A 23,282-nucleotide genomic window follows, 5' to 3' on the forward strand; every position below is an offset into this window, starting at 1 on the left:
GATTGATTTGGTTTATTTTAATTCGCTTTTCTGCCACCTTTGGCTAATCGCGAAGATGAGGATGATATGATGAAATAACAAATGACACCAATGTCTAGACCAGGATTTAAACCCGAGACACCTGGTGCAGTAGCGAGCTGTGCTAACCACATCACCACGGAGTGTTTTGTATATCATGCAATATCAACAATTGCAAGGGACACGTGAGATAGGGGAAATCCACAAACGAACAAATGTCTGCATGATGTGTTTGCTGCCACGTTTCGAACACACAGACTGTAATGTAGACATTTTCAGCGAAAAATGCAGGCTCGACCAGGACTCGAGCCCGGGTTATTACAATTTATTTGAAAATTATTCCTATCTGTAATAGCGTTATTGCTAATCGTGTTTGTCTCATAAGGAAATAATTGCGAAGCTCTTTTAATTTAATGATTGATTCATTCATTGCTTGATTGATTTGCTTTATTTTACTTAGCTGTTTGTGCCACTTTTGGCTAATTTACGAAGATGGTGATGAGTGATGATATGATTAAATTGATGAATGGACACTCACAAACATACATGCCCAAGCCGGGATTCGAACCCAAGACCCCTAGCTTATTTTAGAAAATAGTGTCAAACTATAAATTTTACCGACAACTGATATGAATGTAAGAAAAAATATGTCTCTTAAAAATTGGTATCAAGAAAATTCCAACGATTATTTGCAATACTAGGAACATGCGGATTAAAAACTTTCTCTCCTCTCTCTCTCTCTCTCTTCACTCAAACTGGTTAATCTTGAATGCACTATTAAAGAAGTTGTAGGAAGAAATTAATATTTCATTGAAAGGAATTACATTGAGTTCGGTGCATACTTAGTGCCTGTACTAGTTTGTTCTGCACTTCACGATATCGTTTGATATTGGTACATCAAGAGAAATCCACGTAATTTACACTCTTTTCATGTGTGCGAATTAGTTTTCTCATTTTGTGTCTTTGCTTAGCATTCTTATCATGGAACGTGAAAAAAAATAATCAAAAGGAAACCATTGAGGACACGTCATAAATTGTACATATTTATCATTCATTGTAGCAACTTAGTATCAACATTAAAATGTAAGAGTAACATTTTCGGAAGGCACCAAAATGTCAACTTTTAGTTCACCCTGGAAACAACGTTTTGTAGCAAACGAGCGAGATTCTGACATCTAAATGAATTTACGGAATAATTCGTGTGAATTTATATTATTCTCATTGTACGTAATTTTCCTACACTTTCGAGCAAATAGTAAATACGAGGACATAAGATCCAGTGACATTTTTGTCCAGGTCGGAACTCGTGCCCGGAACAGTACTCAGTACTCAGTCACCGAAGTGGCTCAAGAATATTCATCTGCCGGCGATTTTTGTTTCTTTTCAGCCTGCTTTTTATAACGAACTCGATTTGCAATAGCGCTAGTTCACTTTACTATAATAAATAAATTGTAATAACATTACAGTCTGCGTGTTCGAAACGAGGCAGCAAACACATCATGCTTACATTTGTTCGTTCGTGGATTTCCCCTATCTCACGTGTCCCTTGCAATTGTTGATATTGCATGATATACAAAACACTCCGTGGTGATGTGGTTAGCACAGCTCGCTACGGCACCAGGTGTCTCGGGTTTAAATCCTGGTCTAGACTAGGGATGGCCAAACGGATCCGGATCCGAAAAATCCGGATCCATTCGGATCCGGATCCGGATCCAAAATTTACGGATCTGGATCCGGATCCGAGAGTTTCGTATATCAATCCCATTATAATATTACCACACCTTAAAAGGTATTATGATTGTCGATTACAAAGAAATTTTTCATTACTTAGTCCTACAAGAATTTTTTTCAAGTGTTGTTCCTAAAATACTTTGCTACGCATCGGCTAACACACTCGTACACAAAAATAATCTTACTTGTTTAACATAAAATGTCAGAGGTGATTTTGTAAATGCCATTGAAACGAATATGTATTCATTCGAATGTATTGGAAATGAAAACACACATAAATGTGAGACATTCCATTCCAGGATGAAACCTTTAACCCATATAACAAGATAGAAATGTTATACAAAAATTATACAATTGTTCTACAGTTACAGTTTTACAAATTAAAATAAAACATTATAATATATGCAGTGTTATATAATTACAAAGTGTAAGACTAACAAGGGAGGTTATCTAAGTGTCCCTCTCCGATTTCCACGAAACTTGTCAGGCGTATAGTACGGCCCAAAGGAAGATATACGTGTTTTTTTGTTTCACCTAAAAAACGGTTTTAAGGGCCAACCCCCCCCCCCCTAAAATGTCAAGATGAGGACAAATTGAAGTGAGGATCTGACCCATGTGTCCCTCCGATTTCCATGAAACTTGGCAGGTGTATTGTGGGGCCCAATGGAAGAATTACGTGTTTTTTTGTTTCAGCTAAAAAAAACGGTTTTAGGGGGCAAAACCCCCTCAAATGTCAAGATGAGGACAAATTGAAGTGGGGATCTGACCCCTGTGTCCCCTCCGATTTCCATGAAACGTGGTAGGTGTATAGAGGGGCCCAAAGGAAGAAATACGTGTTTTTTTGTTTAAGCTAAAAAACTGTTTTACAGGGCAAAACCCACTCAATTGTCAAGATGAGGACAAATTGAAGTGGGGATCTGACCCCTGTGTTCCCCTCCGATTTCCATGAAACGTGGTAGGTGTATAGAGGGGCCCAAAGGAAGAAATACGTGTTTTTTTGTTTCGGCTAAAAACTGTTTTAGGGGGCAAAACCCGTCTCAAATATCAAGATGAGGACAAATTGACGTGGGGATCATCTGACCCCTGTGCCCCCCTCCGATTCCCATGAAATTTGACAGGTGTATAGAGAGGCCCTATGCCCCCTGTTTCTTCCTATGCCCTATTTACGTGGTTTCGGGGTCAGATCCCTACTTCAATTTCTCGTTATCTTGACATTTGAGGGAGGCTTCTATACACCTGCCAAGCTTCATGGAAATCGGAGGGGGAAACTTAGACCTCCCTTGTAAGTGTATTAATTAATTACAAATCGCGCATGCGCGCACATACACTATATATATATATATATATATGTGTGTGTGTGTGTGTATGTATATTATATATATATATATATATATATATATATATATGTGTGTGTGTGTGTGTGTATGTATGTATATTATATATATATATATATATATATATATATATATATATTAGCAGGTAACAATATGTTATAAGCACATTCTTACTTTCCAAAGAAGCGCATGTGGGATGGCAAAACGGATCCGGATCCGAAAATTCCGAATCCGGATTCAAAAGTACCGGATCCGGATCCGAAAAATTTTAGGATCCGGATCCTAAGGATCCGGAACCAACCGGATCCGGATTTCGGATCCGCTAGGATCCGGATCTGGCCATCCCTAGTCTAGACATTGGTGTCATTTGTTATTTCATCATATCATCCTCATCTTCGCGATTAGCCAAAGGTGGCAGAAAAGCGAATTAAAATAAACCAAATCAATCAATCAATTATGGAGATATTTTAGAATGAGCAATCTTGAATTACAGTCTGCCCATTATTTGTTTTGGTCAGTTTATAAATACTGTGAATCCTTCTTACAACATCGCAAGTATCACTAATGTTTTGGATTTTGCTCAGGCAAGACTCCCAAGTTGTTGTTTTTAAGTCGTCTCTCTTAACGAGGAACGCTAGTGGCAACCCTGCCACGCGCCCCTGCTTGTTATGTCAGAGCAAGCGTTTGCTGTGTTGGGTTGCATACGTACAGGATAGACTTTAAGCGCTTATAGCGCAGAAACTAAGCGCTTTCGAGGTAAACTTTATAGGGAAAAGTTATTTGTTTTTATGATATCTACCAGCACCCACGCGTTGTTGAAAGAGTTTTGCGACACCCTGTATAATGAAATATACCATACAGGTATTATCCCATCAACTTGGAACAACCATATCGTAATTCCTATCCTCAAACCATCCAAACCCCGCAATAACGCACACTCGTATCGCCCCATTGTCTTAATTCCGGTAATAACTAAACTTTTTGAAAAAACCTTACAATATCGAATAAACTGGGCCCTCGAAAAACAACAGTTTTTCCCCCAACACAAATGGGATTCCGGATCAATTATGGCAGTCAGGATGCCGTATTCACACTAACTGTATCAATTCAAAATCGTCAGATACCTAAAGATTATTGTTTTAGCCTGTTCACAGATATAGAGAAAGCATACGATTCTGTTCATATACCAATACTCTGCAATGTCTTAGAAAAATTACAGATCCACCCTTCGGTGGTTAATATCATATGGAACTTACATAATGAACGAAATCTTGTCTTTTGGTTCGACGATCGAGTAGACGGGACCCGCAAAGTTAGAACCGGAATCCCACAGGGATCCCCCCTCAGTCCCTTACTTTTCAACATATATACTCAATACATCCTCACTTAGATCTCGCTGATTTTAAAATATTACAATATGCAGATGATTTATGCTGTTATAAACAAACATCGGACGCAAAGATCGCACATAGCATACCTCAAAGCAAAGGGGAAAAAAAATATTAACATATTACGAAGTATAGCCACCACTAAGTGGGGGAGTCATCCATACATCATGTCACTATTTTATAAAAATTGCTTTCGTTCCCTATACGATTACGCAGCCCCAGTATATGGCGGGGCGAATATAAAACTCCTGAATTCGTTAGACATATTGCAAAGACAGACATTACGTACTTGTCTCGGATTAATGCCTTCAAGTCCTAATGTGAGTGTATATCTCGAGAGCAATGAACAATCACTCACACAAAGACGGAAAAAACTCGCTGTAAAATTTTTACTTAAAACATGGGATACTCACCCACACCCTTTCAATAGAGAATTCGCCATCCAACGACAATGGGAGATCGTAAAGAGCATCGATCACTCAAACCCCCGATATTTTTTATTATACTGTTATTTTATAGATACCGAGGCATACCAGCTGTCCTTTACCCACGATCACCCACTTATATATCAACTAAAAATCCCCATAGAGCCCAACCTAGATCTCCATTACGTCGACCGTGGGGCACATGGAAATTATCAAGAAAGATGGCCGGAGGCTACACTAATATATACGGACGGATCAAAAGACGATACCGATGTCGGTTCTGCATTTTATATCCCGTCCACGAATATAATTAGACAATTTAAACTACCTCCCGACGCGTCAATTTTTTCGGCGGAATGTTACGCAATTTATAGAGCATTACTTCATATCCTAACATCGGGCATTCCACAGTCTCTTATCCTGACAGACGCCCTGAGCGTGCTCCAAACGTTGTCCAGAGCTGGCAACGCAGCCCACAAACTTACTATCTTCCCTTATCTTATTCAAAGTGTTACTGTTATTTTATAGATACCGAGGCATACCAGCTGTCCTTTACCCACGATCACCCACTTATATATCAACTAAAAATCCCCATAGAGCCAAACCTAGATCTCCATTACGTCGACCGTGGGGCACATGGAAATTATCAAGAAAGATGGCCGGAGGCTACACTAATATATACGGACGGATCAAAAGACGATACCGATGTCGGTTCTGCATTTTATATCCCGTCCACGAATATAATTAGACAATTTAAACTACCTCCCGACGCGTCAATTTTTTCGGCGGAATGTTACGCAATTTATAGAGCATTACTTCATATCCTAACATCGGGCATTCCACAGTCTCTTATCCTGACAGACGCCCTGAGCGTGCTCCAAACGTTGTCCAGAGCTGGCAACGCAGCCCACAAACTTACTATCTTCCCTTATCTTATTCAAAGTGCAGCGTTACGACTTCGAAAACGGGGACAGAAAGTGACCTTCACCTACATTAAGGCCCATACCAATCAAAACAAATCCCACGATTTAGTAGATAACTACGCAAAACAAGCTCGGTCACTTGTGCACGCAACTCCCTTACGATTACCTTATACAGACTTGCTCCCCCGAGTAAAAATGAAAATCCAACATGAATGGGATGAATGGTGTACCCACGAAATCCAAACCACAACAACCTACAATTGGAATGCGAATATCGGTACAAAACAACCTTGTAATCAATCTCTGAATCTACCTCGGGCAGTGATCGTGTTCACCTTGAGAATGCGCACGGGTCACGTGCTCGTGAATCAACATTTGGCAAGAATACACGCGGTACCCTCAACTTCCTGCCAATGCGGAGAATCCAGCCAAACAATAACGCATCTGATTTTCCAATGCCCCTTACGACAAGTTCATCGGTAAACGTTCTACAAAACCCTACTTCGATTAGATGTTCCATTTCCGGTGTCAATCTCAACCTTAATAAGTCAGCCTCGAGCCCCCACTATGTGGACGCTATATAGCTATATAGCTTCGCACGGAAACACAACATCGCCTTGTAAACGAACAAACAAACAAAACAAAAAAGAAAGAAAAACATCAACAAGGAAATCTACAGTGTAACATACCCCACAGGATACCCCCCTTAGTGAAAATCACGAGTGAAAGTGAAAGTGAATTGTGAAAGTGCCATAAGGATTACCGAGGAAGAAGACACGAAGAAGTAGGAACACATCAATCAGTCCCGCTGGCTCGAAATCGCAAAGGATAGGCGGTGTGAGCCAAGAAACAGCAAGCAAGCAAGCCAAACGTCTGAAAAATAACTGGTTTCACCAGGTTTACGAGGCCAGTTACTTTCGTTCGTTTCGTTAAGACTTTCGGAACGCACCCCCAAGTATCTACTTTGTATTTTTCGGACAGAGCCCAAGTCTTCATTCGTCATTTTTGATTCACCAGGCTGGTGAATTCTTGAATGCGCGGTTTTAAGTAATTCTTAGCTCAATTTTATTAATTTAGTTTGGCAACACTGCAGATGTTTGTCTTGGTTTGTTGCTTTTGGCCTTGTTTTACATCCCGTCAGCGAAAATGTGATAACTATTTTCTGTGACTATAATTAATACACATTTTACAAAAAGCTTTCTACACGGAAGCTAGTGGTAAAGATGGCAGAAGCTTTGGTAAAGGGTGGCCGTTCAAAAGAATTACAGGATTCGAAGAATCCCGATGATGCACTTGTTACCAAGACGGATGTAGAAGGTTAGTATTTCCTCAATATTGACACCATTGTATTTAACACATATATGCCCTTATCTTTTTTTGTGGCATATTTTGGTTATTTCAGAAGTGTACAATCCCTTAGGGTCTTTGATTGTTAATTTTAAGTTTTTGGATGTTTGTAATTTCTCATTGGCTAGATATGGATTTGGGTCGGTCGGAAGCAATAAACCAATAATCTGATGTTTGATATATTTATTTTTTTTGGTAACAGTTTACTATCCTTCGGACACCTATAACTTCTTAGTTTCGTCAATTTTTACATTCGAACTTACCTATCTGCTTCGCGGAACATTCCGTGAATGCTTTTTGGGGCTATCCATCCCGGAATCGGTGGGAAATTTAAACTAAAAAATTATTAGTAATTATGTGATATAGTCCGAACACCTCTCACTCGTTTATTTCGTTAATTTTAGCATTGATACTTACCTATTCTACATTGCGGAAGATTCTTTAAAGTGAAGTTATGCCTTTTTTCATAAAATAGTGGGAACGAGTTTACATTACCGGACCACTCTCCAATTTCTATAAAATTTCGCCTACTCACTAATTGTGAACTCCTAATCACGAATCTGCATATAATAATTGGCGGTCAAGTATGGAAATCGAGAAAAAATCGAAATAAACTATGTTTTCTTAACATAATGTAACCCTACCATAAGAACAATAGCTCCACGGAAAACGCCCTTTTCCCAACATGAAGAAATCAACAGGCAAGAAAAGGTATAGTTCTCTTAGCTAAAATATTAATTTTTCTTTGTATTTATGCTAATGGATCCTAACCTAACCTCGTAGGCATTCCTCGTCTGACGTCAGCAAGATTGTTGTGCGTAAAGGAAGACCATTAACGAATTGCGAAAAACAGATGGTTCCAAATTGCTGTGTATGGACAATCACCATGGTAAATCGCAAGATTATTTTACAAGTTCGGTAACGGTAGTATAAGCCGGAGACGGATTTCTTAAAATTTACAGGAGAAAAGACGAGAAAGTACTTACGGAATTGCGTTCTTGGGGACTTTCTGAAGCCGGGGAAATTGTTTTTTAGAATCGTGCAACGTATTTTGCCTGTAAATAAGGTATTTTTCGTCAATCATGCATCTCCGTTGTACTATTGCACGTGCCGCCATTACCGTTGACTACGTGAATCAAATGTTCCGTGCGTTCGGTTATGTAACCCCCTCACAGTGTAGCAACCATGCGGAAGTTTGACAAGATGACGTGTGAGCATTTTTTTTTTCCAATGTAAGGTAAGACTCTAGTTTACGTCCTTTTCCTAAGGAATACGTGTCATATATCGTTGGAAAGCTTATTTTATAAGGAATTCAACAACGTAAATCCCAAAGCGAGCAAAAATTTCCTGAAGGAGTAAATCGAGAAAAACCGATGTTGTCCGGATATGCACAATTGAACGTCCTGAGGAATTTTTTAGATGATGAAGCACATATTTAGGGGTGAAATGAGTGCTAATGGAACCTAACCTAACAGGCCTAACCTAACCTCGTAGGCATACCTCGACCCTGTGAATGGATAGTAGGGCTATCGTGAACAGAAAGTGGAAAAAGAAAAAGGTACTTACCCGAAGAGATGCCGGGTGCCGCACCACGATTGCGCACCGCGAACGCAAAGAAGCAATCACCATGCAGATAAGGACATAAAGTAGAGTGTAGCCTCAATTTTCGCTTAAAAACCTTTTGTGAATAGTTTGTACGGCATTTATCGGTTCATAAGTTTGGAAACACTGCACATTAGCTGACGATACTGCATATCAGCTGACGATAGACAACGTGAGTCAAAATTTGCGCCGAATTAGCATATTAAAAATAACACTTTTTTCATGGTGAAAAAAGTGATCCCCAGCTTGAAAAATCTTCCGCTATGTATATGAGGTAAGTAGCAATGATTTTTATTTGAATACAAACGAGTTCAATGTGTCTCCGGCTTATACTACTGTTACCACAAGTTCTACACGTAAATGTACAATTTTAACAAGTGACCGCCAAATAAGAACCACAGATATGTCATCACAACACCGAAATTAGTAACTAGGCGAAATTTTATAGAAATTGGAGAGTGGTCCTGTATTGTAAATTCATACCGCGTGCGCTCGTCATGGATCATCGTGCATCGTGTTTGTGTTTTGTCGATTTGGAGTGGGTATGCAGTGTTTCAACCTTCTTAACCGAAAAAATACCTACTTTCGTGTTCATTATGTCATCTTAAACCATTGACGGATAGCCCCAAAAAAACATTCACGATACCCCCAGGAACCATTGACAGATAGCCCCAAAAACTATTCACGTTAGCCCCAAAAAACATTCACGATAGGCCCACGGACCATTTCCGGCAATGTTAGGTTAGGTTAGTAGTAAAAAAAATTCTCGTAAAAAAAAGGCACGTTTGGAAACACTGGCAAGACCGCGTGACTTTCGATGCTCGCGCCATCTGCAGGTACATAATGGAAACAACGGAAAAATTTTGTCGCTTTACAGAAAATGCAAGTTCCTTACATAAAAAGTGATTATTTCTTGTTCTGCAGCATTCTATGGTGAAGTTTTCAGTTTCCGCGAAAGAAAATACCTCGAAGAACTTCGACAATGCTACAGAAACTGATTTCAGTAAGTAGTTTCTCCTGTAAATTTGAAGAAATCCGTTCGGCCGATATCGCATATTTACCAAATTTATTTGTTTGAAATTTTTGAGTCCAAATTTCCCACCGATTCCGGGCTCTGCCCCTGGGGTATTTGACCCACCGTGGCCCCGCTCCGGCTCCCCGGGTTTCTCTATAGACTCCCTGTTAAAGGCATGTTAGAAATTGGCCTGAGTCACCTGCCCCCAAATGAGCCCTAAACTTTTAAATTTGAAGAAATCCGTTTCCAGGATACGGAAAACTTACCTGAATTTCACACAAAACACCTTCCCGATGTTTGACAATAATACAGGAACTTTTTTCTTCTGTTGAAATCTGTCCAAAGGATAGTAAACTAGTACATCCTGATTATCACGGTCACTGTCGTTCTGCTCATCGCGTTCTTTTAACGGATCGTACAGCTGTCCTGCAAGCCGGAAGAATTCTATTGTGCGGTCTGATCCCAATTGCATACACCTTTTAAGGAAGATATATTTCGCAAGATAACCTGAAAAAAAAATTTTCCTTGTTCCGTACGAGTTCAAAGTTACCTTTGCGTGTCTCCATGCAGACTCAATGCTATTTGTGTGGGCACCAGTTTCCTCATCCACAAATGTGATACTATGGTTTACTTTCATGTGGTTGAAACCCTCGTCCTTCAGGTTGTCGTATGACTTCCAGCAATCCGATATAATGGTGGTGCCCGGGAGAATCCGTTCCTTGATAACATCAATTGGTAAATTTCTCGTATCGGACAAAAGGATTTCTTCAAATTTACAGGAGAAATTACTTACCGAATGCAGTTTCTTTATACTTGTGGGAGTTCAGGGAAGTGTTTTCTCGCATCGTGCATTGAATTTTGCCGGTAAATCATCTATTTTTCGATATAAATGTGTGACCGATTCACAAAAGCTCTTGGATCCATTTACTTCCAGTTGGATGTAACCTGTGTGTGATGAAGTAATCCCGGTCAGTGTTTCCAAACACGTGTTTTTGTAACTGAAGAATGGTTTGTGGGGCTACATATATTTTTTTAACCAATTTTTATCTATTGTAACCTATACGTGACCCTACCTAACCTAACCTTACCGGAAATAGTTCGTGAGGCTATGCATCAATGGGTTGTGGGACTACGTAGGTATTTTTGGGTGCAGTGGGGTGGAAACACTGCATGCCGGGTACGGTAGTGAAACTGTGACTGTCATTTTGCGTGTTACCAAAGGCAAAGAGAAACTAAGAAAACTTACTCGATATGTCGCAAATAGAGCTTATTTCCCATGAAATAAGTGAAATGCCTCCTTCAGCAATGTTTCTCAATGCAGGATACGTAAGTACAAATATTCAAATTAAATGAACTAGCAAATATCAGCCATTTGTCCAATACGAGAAATTTACCCAGCAATTAATGTTCGGGCATCTCTTTTTTCAACTGGAACAAGGAAACAACGTCCAGTTCCTCTTTCCACATCTCCAAATATGTAGCAACTCAGTGGCTACATTCCACAAAACATGGCTTCCTCACTTCTTTCTGGAGATATACACACATCATATCCAAATTTCAAACAGTGACATCAGAACCTCTGATACTTCATCCGGAAAACTTATTTGGTTAGTACATTCTCTACTACTAATTTTGGATTTGTTATTTTGGTATACCCATGTTATTGTTCACAATCCATCAGTGTCATTAGCTTGATTCACTTATGAAACAAAACGTTTGAATAACCCAAGAAGAAAGAAACAAGTATAGTTCCTAGATCTTTCACTATCTGTATTGAATTTCTCAATGCAGTACTGCTAGCGGATTTGCGACCCTAGTCAAAAATGACCCAAGCATAATTCGTGACGTAAAAAAATCAACAAAAGATATAAATATAAATCTGGTACTAGTTTACTATTGTTCGGACAGATTTCTTCATTTCTACAGAAGATACTAGTTACCGTAATAAGTTCCTGGTCTAACATCGGGAAGGTGTTTTGTGTGATGTGGGAATGTATGATAGGGGAAATTCATGTTCATTGTTGAAAATTAATTCTCCGACGTACAATAGCCTTTGTACACCATCGTACATCATCACGCGTCGGGATTGTGTTTTGTTCATGTTCATTGGGTATCCAGTGTTTCGAACTGTCTGTGTTTGCAACGAAAGTTAGAAACATGACGTGTCGTGGATGCGTGTTGAAATTTGTACCGGGTGTGGAAGATCCAGTGGACTTTTTATTTAATTGAACACGGGATCGTGAAGAAAGGAAAGGAATGTCGAAAATGTGGCAGTGAATGTAAGCTACTCGTTAGAAGGAATGGGCTGTGGGTATATGCATAATAAGACGTGTCGTGGATGCGTGGTGAAATAAAAGTAAGTTTTCGGTATCCCGGAAACTGATTCCTTCAAATTTAAAAGTTTGGGGCTCATTTGGGGGCAGGTGACTCCGGCCAATTTCTAACATGCCTTTATCAGGGACTCTATAGAGAAAGCCAGGGAGCGGAGGCAGGGCTGTGTTAGAGGTTGGGGGCGGTAGGTCAATTACCCAAGGGGCGGAGCCTGGAATCAGTGGGAAATTTGGACTCAAAAATTTCAAACGACAATAATTTTTTAGTTTAAATTTCCCACCGATTCCGGGACAGATAGCACCACGAAACATTGCAATTTTCTTCGTAAAAAAAAATGAATCAGATGAGCTTTGTTCACGGGTATTTCTTGGGTTCCGAAGGTTGAAACACTGCAAAACTAATTAAAATCGACAAAACACAAGCATGACACGCGATTATGTGGGAAGATGTACGCGCCATATTGTATCTCAGGCAAGTGAAAAGACTATGAGAAAGAAGTACTCGTAATGTGAAAAATTGCAATTACTTTGATGAAAAAATGTCAGTACACCTTAAGGAATGTTACGCGAAGCAGATAGGTAAGTACGAATGTCAAAAATTGACTAAACTAAGAAGTTAAAGTTGTCCGAAGGATAGTACATTTTTACCATAAATCTAACATTATTCGTATGTCATTGTTTAACATTTTAACTACTACATAGAAACAAAATATGGACTTTTTAAACTGTACATTCATTGCCGATTAGCGTTACTGTGCATAAAGTGGACATAAAACACCAACTCAATCAATCAATCTTTCATACCACAGGGAGATGAAAATTATGTAATAAATACAGGGTTCCCACACACCTGGAAAACCTGGAAATCTCAGCTAATTTGAAAAAAATGCAAATCTCAGGGAAAATCTTGTAATTGATTAATGGTTCCCAATGAAGCAAAACTGAGGGAATATAATATGATCCTGTCTGTGGATAATCCAAGTTGTTGTAGCATTTCTCTTTCAGCAAGGAACTCATATGTATTTGTTTGTCTGTTTCTTGTTTTTAAATGTGATTCCAGGGTTGGTGACAAAGTGTATACCCTCATAAATTTTGCGCTTTTTAAAATTTAATTAACCGATTTTGATCTTTTACATGATGTAAAATATATTTGAAGATGTGGAAAACTCATAATAAAGATGACCTGATGTCTAAAGTTAACCAGTGTTCATCTGATTTCTCTTATTAGGGAGTAGTTTTATGTTTTTTCTTCCTTCTTTTTTTACAAAGTAGTAAAAAAATGGAGTGTCCTGTTTAGGGAAATATTTATTTTCTGCCATCTTTTGTGTACAGTATTGTTGATTGTGTATTTACTGCATTTAGAACAGAATTTTAAATATTTACTTACTAGTGCCATATATGAATTATGTACTATTCATAAATACTTGTTCATATTTTAAGATTTTGATCATGTTCAACTATTGTTATAGTTATGACATGACATGTGAATTTTTTCATGCCTCAATAGCTCACATATGTGTAAAATGGAATTACTTGTAGGACCAGCAGGTCTACATTAATATCATGTAGTGAAATAGTTTTCTCAACAGATATGGCAGAAATTGAATATCATGAGGTGAAGGGCAGTCGAATGGTGTATACTTATTCCCCCATCACACTTGCACTTGCAACTGTCACTAACGTACCATTACGTACTAGCATTCCTCTCTTCTTCATCTTGGATTAGGCTTGTTTTGTTCCTAATGATGGAGGGACAACGTTGAGATGGACCTAAAGGAAATCGATAGGGATGGAAAAGAGTATATAGATCTTGCTCAAGATAAGGACAGATGGAAGGCCTGTGTTGCTGCAGCCATGAACCTTCGGGTTTAAGAAGGCTAGAGAGTTAGTTAGTTCCTGTCATTATCACTGTCACTCATAATATTACCAAATCTAAAGCATGTTTTTCTTGCAGGATATTTGTAGAGTTAGTATTTAAAGGCTCAGGAAAACTATGTCTACTTTTCACACTAGTTTTAATCCCCGGTGGATTGATCCAGGTGTCAACCCAGAGTGGTCTAAGTGGCTAGAGGACGTAAAGGACAGTCTGACACAAGCAAAGTGTAAAACTTGTAAAAAAGTGTTTGAACTTGGTAACATGGGACGTCAAGCTACAGTAAGTCATTCAAAAAGTGCTGCACACAAAAGAAATACTGAAACTCAGTTGCATCGATCTGTGAAATATTTCCTACCAAGCACAAAGTTTGATGGCCAAAATAAACCTTCTAGTGCTGCAGTAAAAAGTGAGTTAGAAGAGTCAACACTTTCAGTTCCTTCACCAAGTGAACCAAAATCTACTTTGGAAAGTTTGTTGTGAATGAAGATGTAAGAGCAGCAGAAATTATGTGAACTCTAAAAATGGTCATGGGCCATTGTTCCTTTAATTTTCAGGCAGGCTTAGGAGACATTTTGAACAAGATGTTTAAAGATAGCAAGATTGCTCAGCAGTTTACACTTGGTCCTACGAAAGTGTCATATTTAATTTTGTATGGATTAGCACCATATTTTACAAATTCTCTTAAAGTTCAGGTTGGTGAGAGCCGCTAGTTGTTTAGTTCCGAAGCAAATGACTCAGTTTCCAAAGCGATGTGCTCAGCGCATGGAAGACCTGATACAGGAACTTATCAGGAGAAAGAGAATGAAGTCTGTAACTGGTGATCAGTAATTCACCAGTTTAAGATATTGTTGCACAATGTCAATGACAGTAGTGAAAAGGAATTGAAAGAGAAATTTTGTAACTTTTCAATCAAAACTGATGCACTAGATTTTTTTTTACAGGTGTCATGAAGGGCAAGGATGACTTCTCTGAGTTATGGAGCACTGTTAAGTTGGTTTTGATTTTATCACATGACAATGCATATGTGGAAAGTGGGTTTTCTGTAAATAAGCAGGTTTTAATAGAAAACTTGAAACAAGAGTCTGTTGTGCCTATTTTTCGGCAAGTTGATGAAAGTGGTAGGAGGAGTGTCAAATGTAGAAGTAAGCAAAGATATGATCCAGAGTGTTAAAGGTGCACGTATTAGATATCAAGAAGCATTGCAGAAGATGCGAAAGAAATGTGATCACAAAGAAGACAAAAGGAAAGAAATGAAACGTAAAGCAAGTGAGATCCGTGCTTTACAAGCCAAACAACAAAAGATGCAAGAAGAAAAAGGTAAAAAAAGTAAAGTGTTCCCCTGTGCATAGCACCACGCCATGAAGGCGTATAGGGGGTGTGGGGGTAACGCCCCACACTTTCTTGATCCGGTCGTGAGTGGGGGTGATGTGATCAGCATCACGCCCCTGACCGCCTTTACCCCCCAGGGTTTCCCCCAGGTATCCACGTTATTCGACGCTGGGTAGGCGCCGGGGCCGCTTCCACCGTTAGAAAAGTTCCCGGATTTGAACCGGCCGGGGATCGAACCCGGGACCTTGAGCATGGTAGTCAGACGCGTTACCGACTGAGCCACCGCGGCCATGCAAGAAGAAGCAAAGGCTATTGCAGAACAATTAAAAAAACTTGAGGCTTCTGAGAAGTAAAGTTTCTTAATTTGCTGTATCAGACATTAAGTACATTTCTTGTTTTATATTTCAGTCTCAGTAACTTATTATTCCTTTTTACATCGGTACTAATAATTGTCACTTCATTTTTATATGTTTTAAAAATCCAATAATTTGTTTGTCTTAACTATTATTGTACGCATTACAGATTAATTGATATTGTATCTATTTATAAACATCTATGAAAAGTGTGAAAATATTTCAATGTTCTATATCAGATGTGTTAGAAATTGTTTCAGAGTTGTTTAAAGTTCTAGAAAACTGGTCATCTTTGTTCTTAATTACTACATGCAGAGAAGTGTAATTTTATTTTATTATTGAACTAGTTTTGTTATTTGCAACAGAAAGCAACAGTAATAAAGAAGGTGAGGATGGTATGGCTATGAGGGGAAATGGAGGAGGCCATTGTAAAATTATAGTAGTCTTTTACTGTGAATTCAATACTCTGGAATAAATATGAGGATTCTGGAAAACTCAGGGAAATGTCAGGGAAAATGGATTTGGAGTTTGCGTGGGAACCCTGTAAATAGTACCACGAAGAAACTCTCATTACTCCAGTATAATACATCTCTATGAGCTAAGAACAACAGAAATCGATAGCATGAAACATAATCTTCATATATCACGCAAAACTTTTCACTTCCTCATTGGGGTACCGAGGTACTCTCCCTTTCACATAACTTCTACATGATTCTTTTCTTGCCACCAGCCTTTCGTTTTATGTTGTCTTGCTTACAGACTCTGCCATTTAGGTCACAGGTGTGGGGTTCGAAGGTGTAGTTTCCATTACATTGTGAATTTATTACAATTTATTTTTTATTTATTAATACATTTATTTCACATAATGCAACTTAACAAGGTTAGGGTTCCCACACGCCTGGAAATGTCAGGGAATTTGAAAAAAAAATAACATTCTCGTGGAAATCTCAGGGAAAATCATCTAATTGTTCAAAGAGTTCCAATGAAGTACATCTGAAAGACTAGAATATGGGCCTTCCTTTTGATAATAACAATTACAGTAGTTACAATAACACCAATGGTTACAACTTCAGTAATTTGCTTTGCACATGCTGCTTTGAAGATATAGGTTTTAGGTATATGTTCATTTTGCATTTCAGATTAGTTACTGTTGTGCCCATTTGTAAACTTCTGTTTCTCAAAGGTGTGATAATATTTGGCCCAAAGTTCAGAATGTTTAAATCAGAATTATTTATGGTACACAAGCATATTTTAAATGGTTCAGTTTCTATTATATCTGTTAACATATACTTCAGAGTTTTAGTGATTACTTATAGCATCTTGTCGTGAAAACTATTTTTCCCTTCTGTATATGATTTTTTGTTCCCGAGCAGCTGTTCATTAACTCTCAACTTGGGTATGGGCTGCTGTTACCATTTACTCAAGATGCGTGGAATGCAAAAAGTATTGTCACTAAATGCCTTTGATGTTAGGTCTCTTGGCATTGGTAATAAGAGATCCCTAGTACTCTTAGCATCAAAATAATATCCCAAAATGCTTCCAACACCTGATCCCAAGCACAAAACCCCCTTCACGTCTCCCATGAAATCCATTAAACCTCCGTGTCTGAGACAGCCAGACACCAAGAGTGCTGTTTGAATCAAATTGCGGATTGCATAAGCTACTTTTCAAATCATAATTTCTTCAGTAAATACTACCTAGTGAACCTTTTAACTGAGCTAATTAGCTTGTCTAACTTTGAAACTTACTCCCACGACTGTTTCCAGTATTCTAAAGTACTTCCAAATACTCCTATAAACTTGCAAGGAATCATTAAACATTTGGAACCATTACCAATATTTATTCCATGTGTGATATGTTTGAAATGTTAACTTGTGCACTGTAATACAGTTTAGAAAGGTGTATTTCTTCCACAAATATCTGCAATCTTAATCCTTAATTGCCGTATTGGCCCGAATATAAGTCACACCCTAAAATTTGGAGCGAAAGGAAGAAGATGATGATAACCGAATATAAGCCGAGGGAAGAAAAGAAAATACCGGTAACCATTTACCGGCAGATTCTGGGAAATATAATTAGGTAGGTACCGTAATGTGGGGTTATTCTGAACGCATTGCAGTAAATGTCGTTGAATTGTAGTGACACCTGATAGCAGTGTAAAGTTTTAAAAAAATTGTTCTGTAGCTCATGATGCCACCTTTGACATACCATAAGTTGTTAGACTCATGTGTTGTTTGTTGGTCCAGAAAAAAATTCTGAAACCTCTGTTCAGAATTACTCATTTGAGGGCTATTCCGAACACAAGCACATTTTGTATGTATGCTCTTTTGTACTTCACCTAGGTACTATTCGGAACATTCCATCTTACTGATGGGGCTTTTCTGAACATGCTGTGTCTGTCACTTGTGCATGTTTACCTTCATGTTTGGCAGTTGGAGAAGGCCAAAGAGGGAAACGTCAGTGTTTTTTTGAGGAACTTTTGAAAAAATGAGAACAGGGTATTTGTCAATGAAAACTTTTATTGTAAAGACATAAAATGTTAGAAGACAACAATGTAATGGAAAAAAATGAGAAGTTACAAGTAAATGTGTTTGTTTAGGCATGAAAACACTGAAAAAAGTTAAGTAAGACAATATGACTCTTAAACAGATATGTTTACCTTGAAAATGTAAACCCAAACAATTCTTTAGAACACTGACTGGTGCTGGTAATGACAAGAAGGTACCAAGTAGAATATTGCTGCTGTGCAACCTAAGAACTTAAAACTAAGGATATTGCAAACAGAGTACAGGAGAGCTGGGAAAGGCATACAATTAATGGTGGCACATTGTTATGACAGGTTCACAACATGTTCCAGATCGTCAGTTATCAGGCCTTGTGTTGAGTCACTCTCACCCCACAGGTTTCGGAATTATAACTGAGCAAAGTTCCCTTGAACGATCTCAGTCGGATACCTAAGAAGTTAACATGTTTCTAAATTGGAAAGTACCCGGTTCTCAGTCGCACTCCTAGTTACCCTGTGTACATAGATAGACTTACCTAAATAAAAGCTGATTAAAACTGATATCCTGTGGTTCGAGTATTCTTTCTGCTCACCTGAGGTGGTTCCAGTGCGGACTTTTGGATGGGAATTATTGCACTCAGAGTGAACCATTATGATCCCAAAATAACATAGCAATTTTTTTTCCAGGTGGTTTTCAAGATTAGTTCAGTAAGTATAAAACAGGAAAACATTTCAGAATAGCCCCACATTACGATACATATTTTATTTTATCATAAATACAGTACATATAAAATACAGTATCATTATTGAAAAATTAAGGTTATAATTGTGTGCTATACCTACTTCAACTGTTAACTACCAGCACAGTACTTATTAGGCAAGAAAATTTGACTATTCACCGCCATTACTATTGTCACTAGCAGCAACCCAACATCGCACATTAGATTTGTCATGTCCATATTTCCTTCTGGTCTCTATTGCTTGTGGCTTTAGCATAACGAACAACTGCAAGTTTAAAACTTGCATCGTAACTACGCCTTATTCCCAGGCTTGATGACGCTTTCTTCTCCACACGATCGTTTAAATTGGCGACAAACCTGTAGATCCCCTTCAGTAGAATTGAATACCTGTATATGCTTAGAGAAGGATGAACACAATCTTACTAAAATCAAAGAGTACGTAATCAAGAATGCTGACAGTTTTTACAATGCCCAGTTAGAAACAACAATGCTATTGTTGGATAACCTTATGATATTTATCTACAGTGCAGCCAGTTTCTACAATGCTATTGTTGCATTATCCTCATTTCACATTTTTAACAGCTTTTGATTTGGCGAAATGTCATAATTTTTGTTAAGGTCGCAGTTATAAGACTAATTTTTCACAATTGAAATTTGGATAAAATGTGCAGCTTATATTCGGGCCAATACGGTATATTCACACAGGGATGCCATTTTATTCTTGAATTAGTTTCTTTATTAGTATCAGAAAGTGAACTGATATGAAATTTTTTCAGATATCCAAAAATTAACTGATTCTTTCACCTTCTCAATTAGTGTGTGTCATGAAGCACTGGGTTTTGTCTTTAACCCTAGAATACTAACCCTTATAGACAAAATTGTGATCACTAACTCCTAGTAAATTTTCAAAATTTAAAGTATTTTTTTAATTTATCAATTAGATTTTAAATTGAAATTACAATTATAAGGCATTACATCCTACTGTAATTGGTTTTTTTGTAAGTCTGTATTTTCCTTGTATCGGCACTCAGACCTCCCCAATCATTATTGATTCATTGACTGATTTTGTTTATTTTATGTAGCTTTTCTTCCACATGTAACTAATTGCGATGAGGATGAATGATGATGAGATGACTTAAAGGACAATCAAGAACACCCATGACCTCTACACAAAACAAACTACTACAGAGGATTATACTGGCTGTGAGTCCTGGTGCCAGAGCCTCGTTAGTATTGATATCATTGAAGATCATTTATTGATTTGCTTTGTTTTATTTAGCTTTTTGTGACACTTTTGGCTAATTTTTGAAGATGGGGATGAGTGATGACATGATGAAATTGATGAATGGACACTCACAAACATCCATGCCCAAGCCGGGATTCTAACCTGGAACCCCTGGCGTCGTAGCGCCAAGTACTAACCACTCTGCCACATGGGCAGGCGAAGATAATTTATAAAGTAGCCACTAACCCCACATCAAATTTATGATGTCAAGCCCAACAGCACATGACAAGTGCAACCTATCAGGATGGTAATGAAAAAATTAAGAAAGTACAAGAAAGGGCAGCGTACAGGAAAACATACTTTCTTCAAAACAAGAAGTTCTGTCAATTGACGTCTTAAAAATTATGATGGGTTAGTGGTTCAGGGTTAATGAAGAACTGTGTAGTTAGACATTTACTTCACAAAACTGTTGCATACAAATTGCATGATAAGAAAATAACAGAATATTACCCAAAATTACAGACTACTTATAAATACATCAGACTGGTAAATTTATCACCAGTATTACTGATACACTGATATGTGGATACCAATAGAGTAACAATTAATGTTCCATCTCTAATAATAATAGCCAGAGGTCCTGGATTTGAATCCTGACATGGGTATGGGTGTTCTTTGTGAGTGTCTTGCACCTTCACCAATTTCATCATATCACTTGTCGTTCGTCACCATCGTGATTATCCAAAAGTGGCAGAAAAGCAGTGCTAAATAACAAAAATCAAATCTAATCTAATAATAATAAAAGAAGGAAAGAGTGGAATGCCTATGAGGGGAAATGTAGTCTATTGTAAAATATTTTTAAAATGGCATTGCACTGTCTATTGACTACTCTGGAAAAGAATCAAAGATTCTGGAAAACTCAGGGAAAATACACATCTAGTTCATGTGGGAACCCTGCTGAGTGTTAAATCTATTTCTTTCAAAATACTTGGCACATCAGTTTATTTGTTGTGAAAGTTAAATTCCATTCTTTTATTTATACTAGTTTCACATTGAATTGGCTTCCATTATAATAAATTACTTTAGTTACCCACTCTTAAGCCTTCATGAATTAATTAATTTTGCAACTTCAAAGAACTTAATTGTGAAAAGTACTGCTTTTAAACATAACGATATCCATAAATATACGTGGTCTTCTCCAGATGGTAGGACTCATAATCAGGAAGATTATATTCTAATTGATAAAAGAAGGCATAATAATAATATAATTAATGTTCATTCACAATAGAGGTACTGACTGATAGTGACCATTATTTGGTAATTGCTAAATTAAGAGAAAGACACTCAGTGGTAAATCACAAGCAACAAACTCTAAAAGTTCTAAAATTTAATACAGGAAAATTTGCTGATGAAAGTATAAATTAAACAAATGTGAAAGATAAAATTTGGTAGCACATATGCAACGCAATATAACCAGCAGGTAAAGAAGGTATAGTATACCATATACCAAAACAAAGTAAGCCATTGTTTCAAAATGAATATTATAATCCAACAGAATGAGAAATTAGGCTAGGCTTTAAGTGGTTAACCCCTTTGCTGTGCAATTTTCTGACAAAATGGTTTCCCTTTCTGTGCATTTTTTTGTCTGAGTTTGCATAGTAATATTTTTAAGTAGCTACTGCTTCAGCACAATTCATCCGACTATCATGGTTCATACGTCTTTCTCTTCAGAATAGATCAGACTTTCAAATGGTAGGACACATGTGTAAATCATGTATGAGGTAAGGGAAATCGGGGATAATTCGGGAAATTTCCCTCCAAAAAATCCCATTTGGTAACTTTGGGGCCCTCTGGACCAGCCCTGGATATAGGTACCCAATTATAATCTACCTTGAAAAATACTATGGTCTAAACCAGGGCATGAAATTTCAAGTTCGAAGTCAGTTGCCGGACTAAAATCTTTGGTCGCCACTATTTTATATTGATAAATAATAAAAATATAAGCAAGTATTAAAAGGAACATACCTTAGGAATTAATGTTTGTGTAGCGCTGTCGTTCTACACTGAAGTACCACTTATCAATCGCAGCTGCTGGGTCAAACACTGACAGAGGGGGTCCATTTACGGAAACTAGGAGCAAATCATCCAGTGTCTCAGTCTTCAGAGAGTTCCTGTAAGTTGCCTTGAGTCTGTTGTAACAGCTGAAACCTCTCTCACATGAAGCTGTGCTCACTGGTAGAACAGCACAAAATGTCAAAATCTGGAGCAAATTTGGGAATCTTGCTGAACACTCCTCACTGTGAATCTTCTCCAGCGTCTGATTCAAAGTCAGAGAAGAAAACAAAAGTTTGTATTCTGTCCACTCTGCTAACAGAACATCCATTTTCTCATTATAGAGGCTCGAGTTCAAGTACATGTAGAGCTTCTTTATTTCTTCTATCCCAAGCTGAAGAATATTTTCTTTGTCGAAAACATGCAGAGATGCAATCACATCTGTTGATATAGATTGCAATCTTTCTTTGATGTACACCTTCGCATTGTTAATTAAGTTTCCTCTAACAGTCTGAAACTTGCTCTCCATTTTGAATGTTTGTGAGCTGCACATCCCACATCCCACATCCACATGGTCCAAGAAATCTTGTTCGCTTGGTCCAACATTAGATTCCAGGTCAGCCAAAATTGAAATACAGTGTTCAATTCTTATTTTCAGAGATGAAATCAAAAGATTCTTATTTTGTAGTGCCACGCTTAAAGGGTTCAATTTCCTGTAAAAATCCAAAAGGAAGTACAGAAGCTTAACAAATTTAAATTGCTTCAAACTTTTTAGCAAACCCTTAGCTTTAGCCATGTTCAAGATCGGTCACAACAGCTTTCCATGATTCCAAGAGATCTCTTACAGCACTTTCTTTGCTGGCTAACCACCTAATAGTGTGGATAACACTCAGTTTTAGAATTTCTTCTATAACTTCTGCCGTTTCTCTCAAGAGAGTCTGTAGCAGAGCCATGATAAAACTGAAAAATATTCCTAATCACAGAATTAAATGCTCTACGATGTGCAAGGCAGTGAATATTTATCATTTTATTACAAATAGCTTTCATTTGCACAGTCATTCCTGATTTGTGCCTGACCATATTTGTTGCAC

The 23,282-nt window shown here is 37.9% G+C and overlaps 1 protein-coding gene across 2 annotated transcripts in view; it reads left to right on the plus strand.

Moving 5' to 3' along the window:
- Nucleotides 1-6,415: 6,415 nt before the first annotated feature.
- The window catches only part of LOC145984932 (E3 ubiquitin-protein ligase rnf146-like), a 45,228-nt gene continuing 28,361 nt past the window's right edge, over nt 6,416-23,282 (plus strand). Inside the window, exon 1 of one of the 2 annotated variants that reach the window (XM_083118342.1) lies at nt 6,416-7,136. Coding sequence is in view for 1 of the 2 variants with exons in the window: in XM_083118343.1 (XP_082974469.1) it covers nt 7,043-7,136 (94 nt within the window). In the remaining variant the exon portion in view is untranslated. The remainder of the gene's footprint in view (nt 7,137-23,282) is intronic. The other variant, XM_083118343.1, reaches the window with a different exon arrangement.

This window comes from Lepisma saccharinum, chromosome 3 (genome assembly GCF_977018435.1).
Source record: "Lepisma saccharinum chromosome 3, izLepSacc3.1, whole genome shotgun sequence".
Classification (NCBI taxonomy): domain Eukaryota; kingdom Metazoa; phylum Arthropoda; class Insecta; order Zygentoma; family Lepismatidae; genus Lepisma; species Lepisma saccharinum.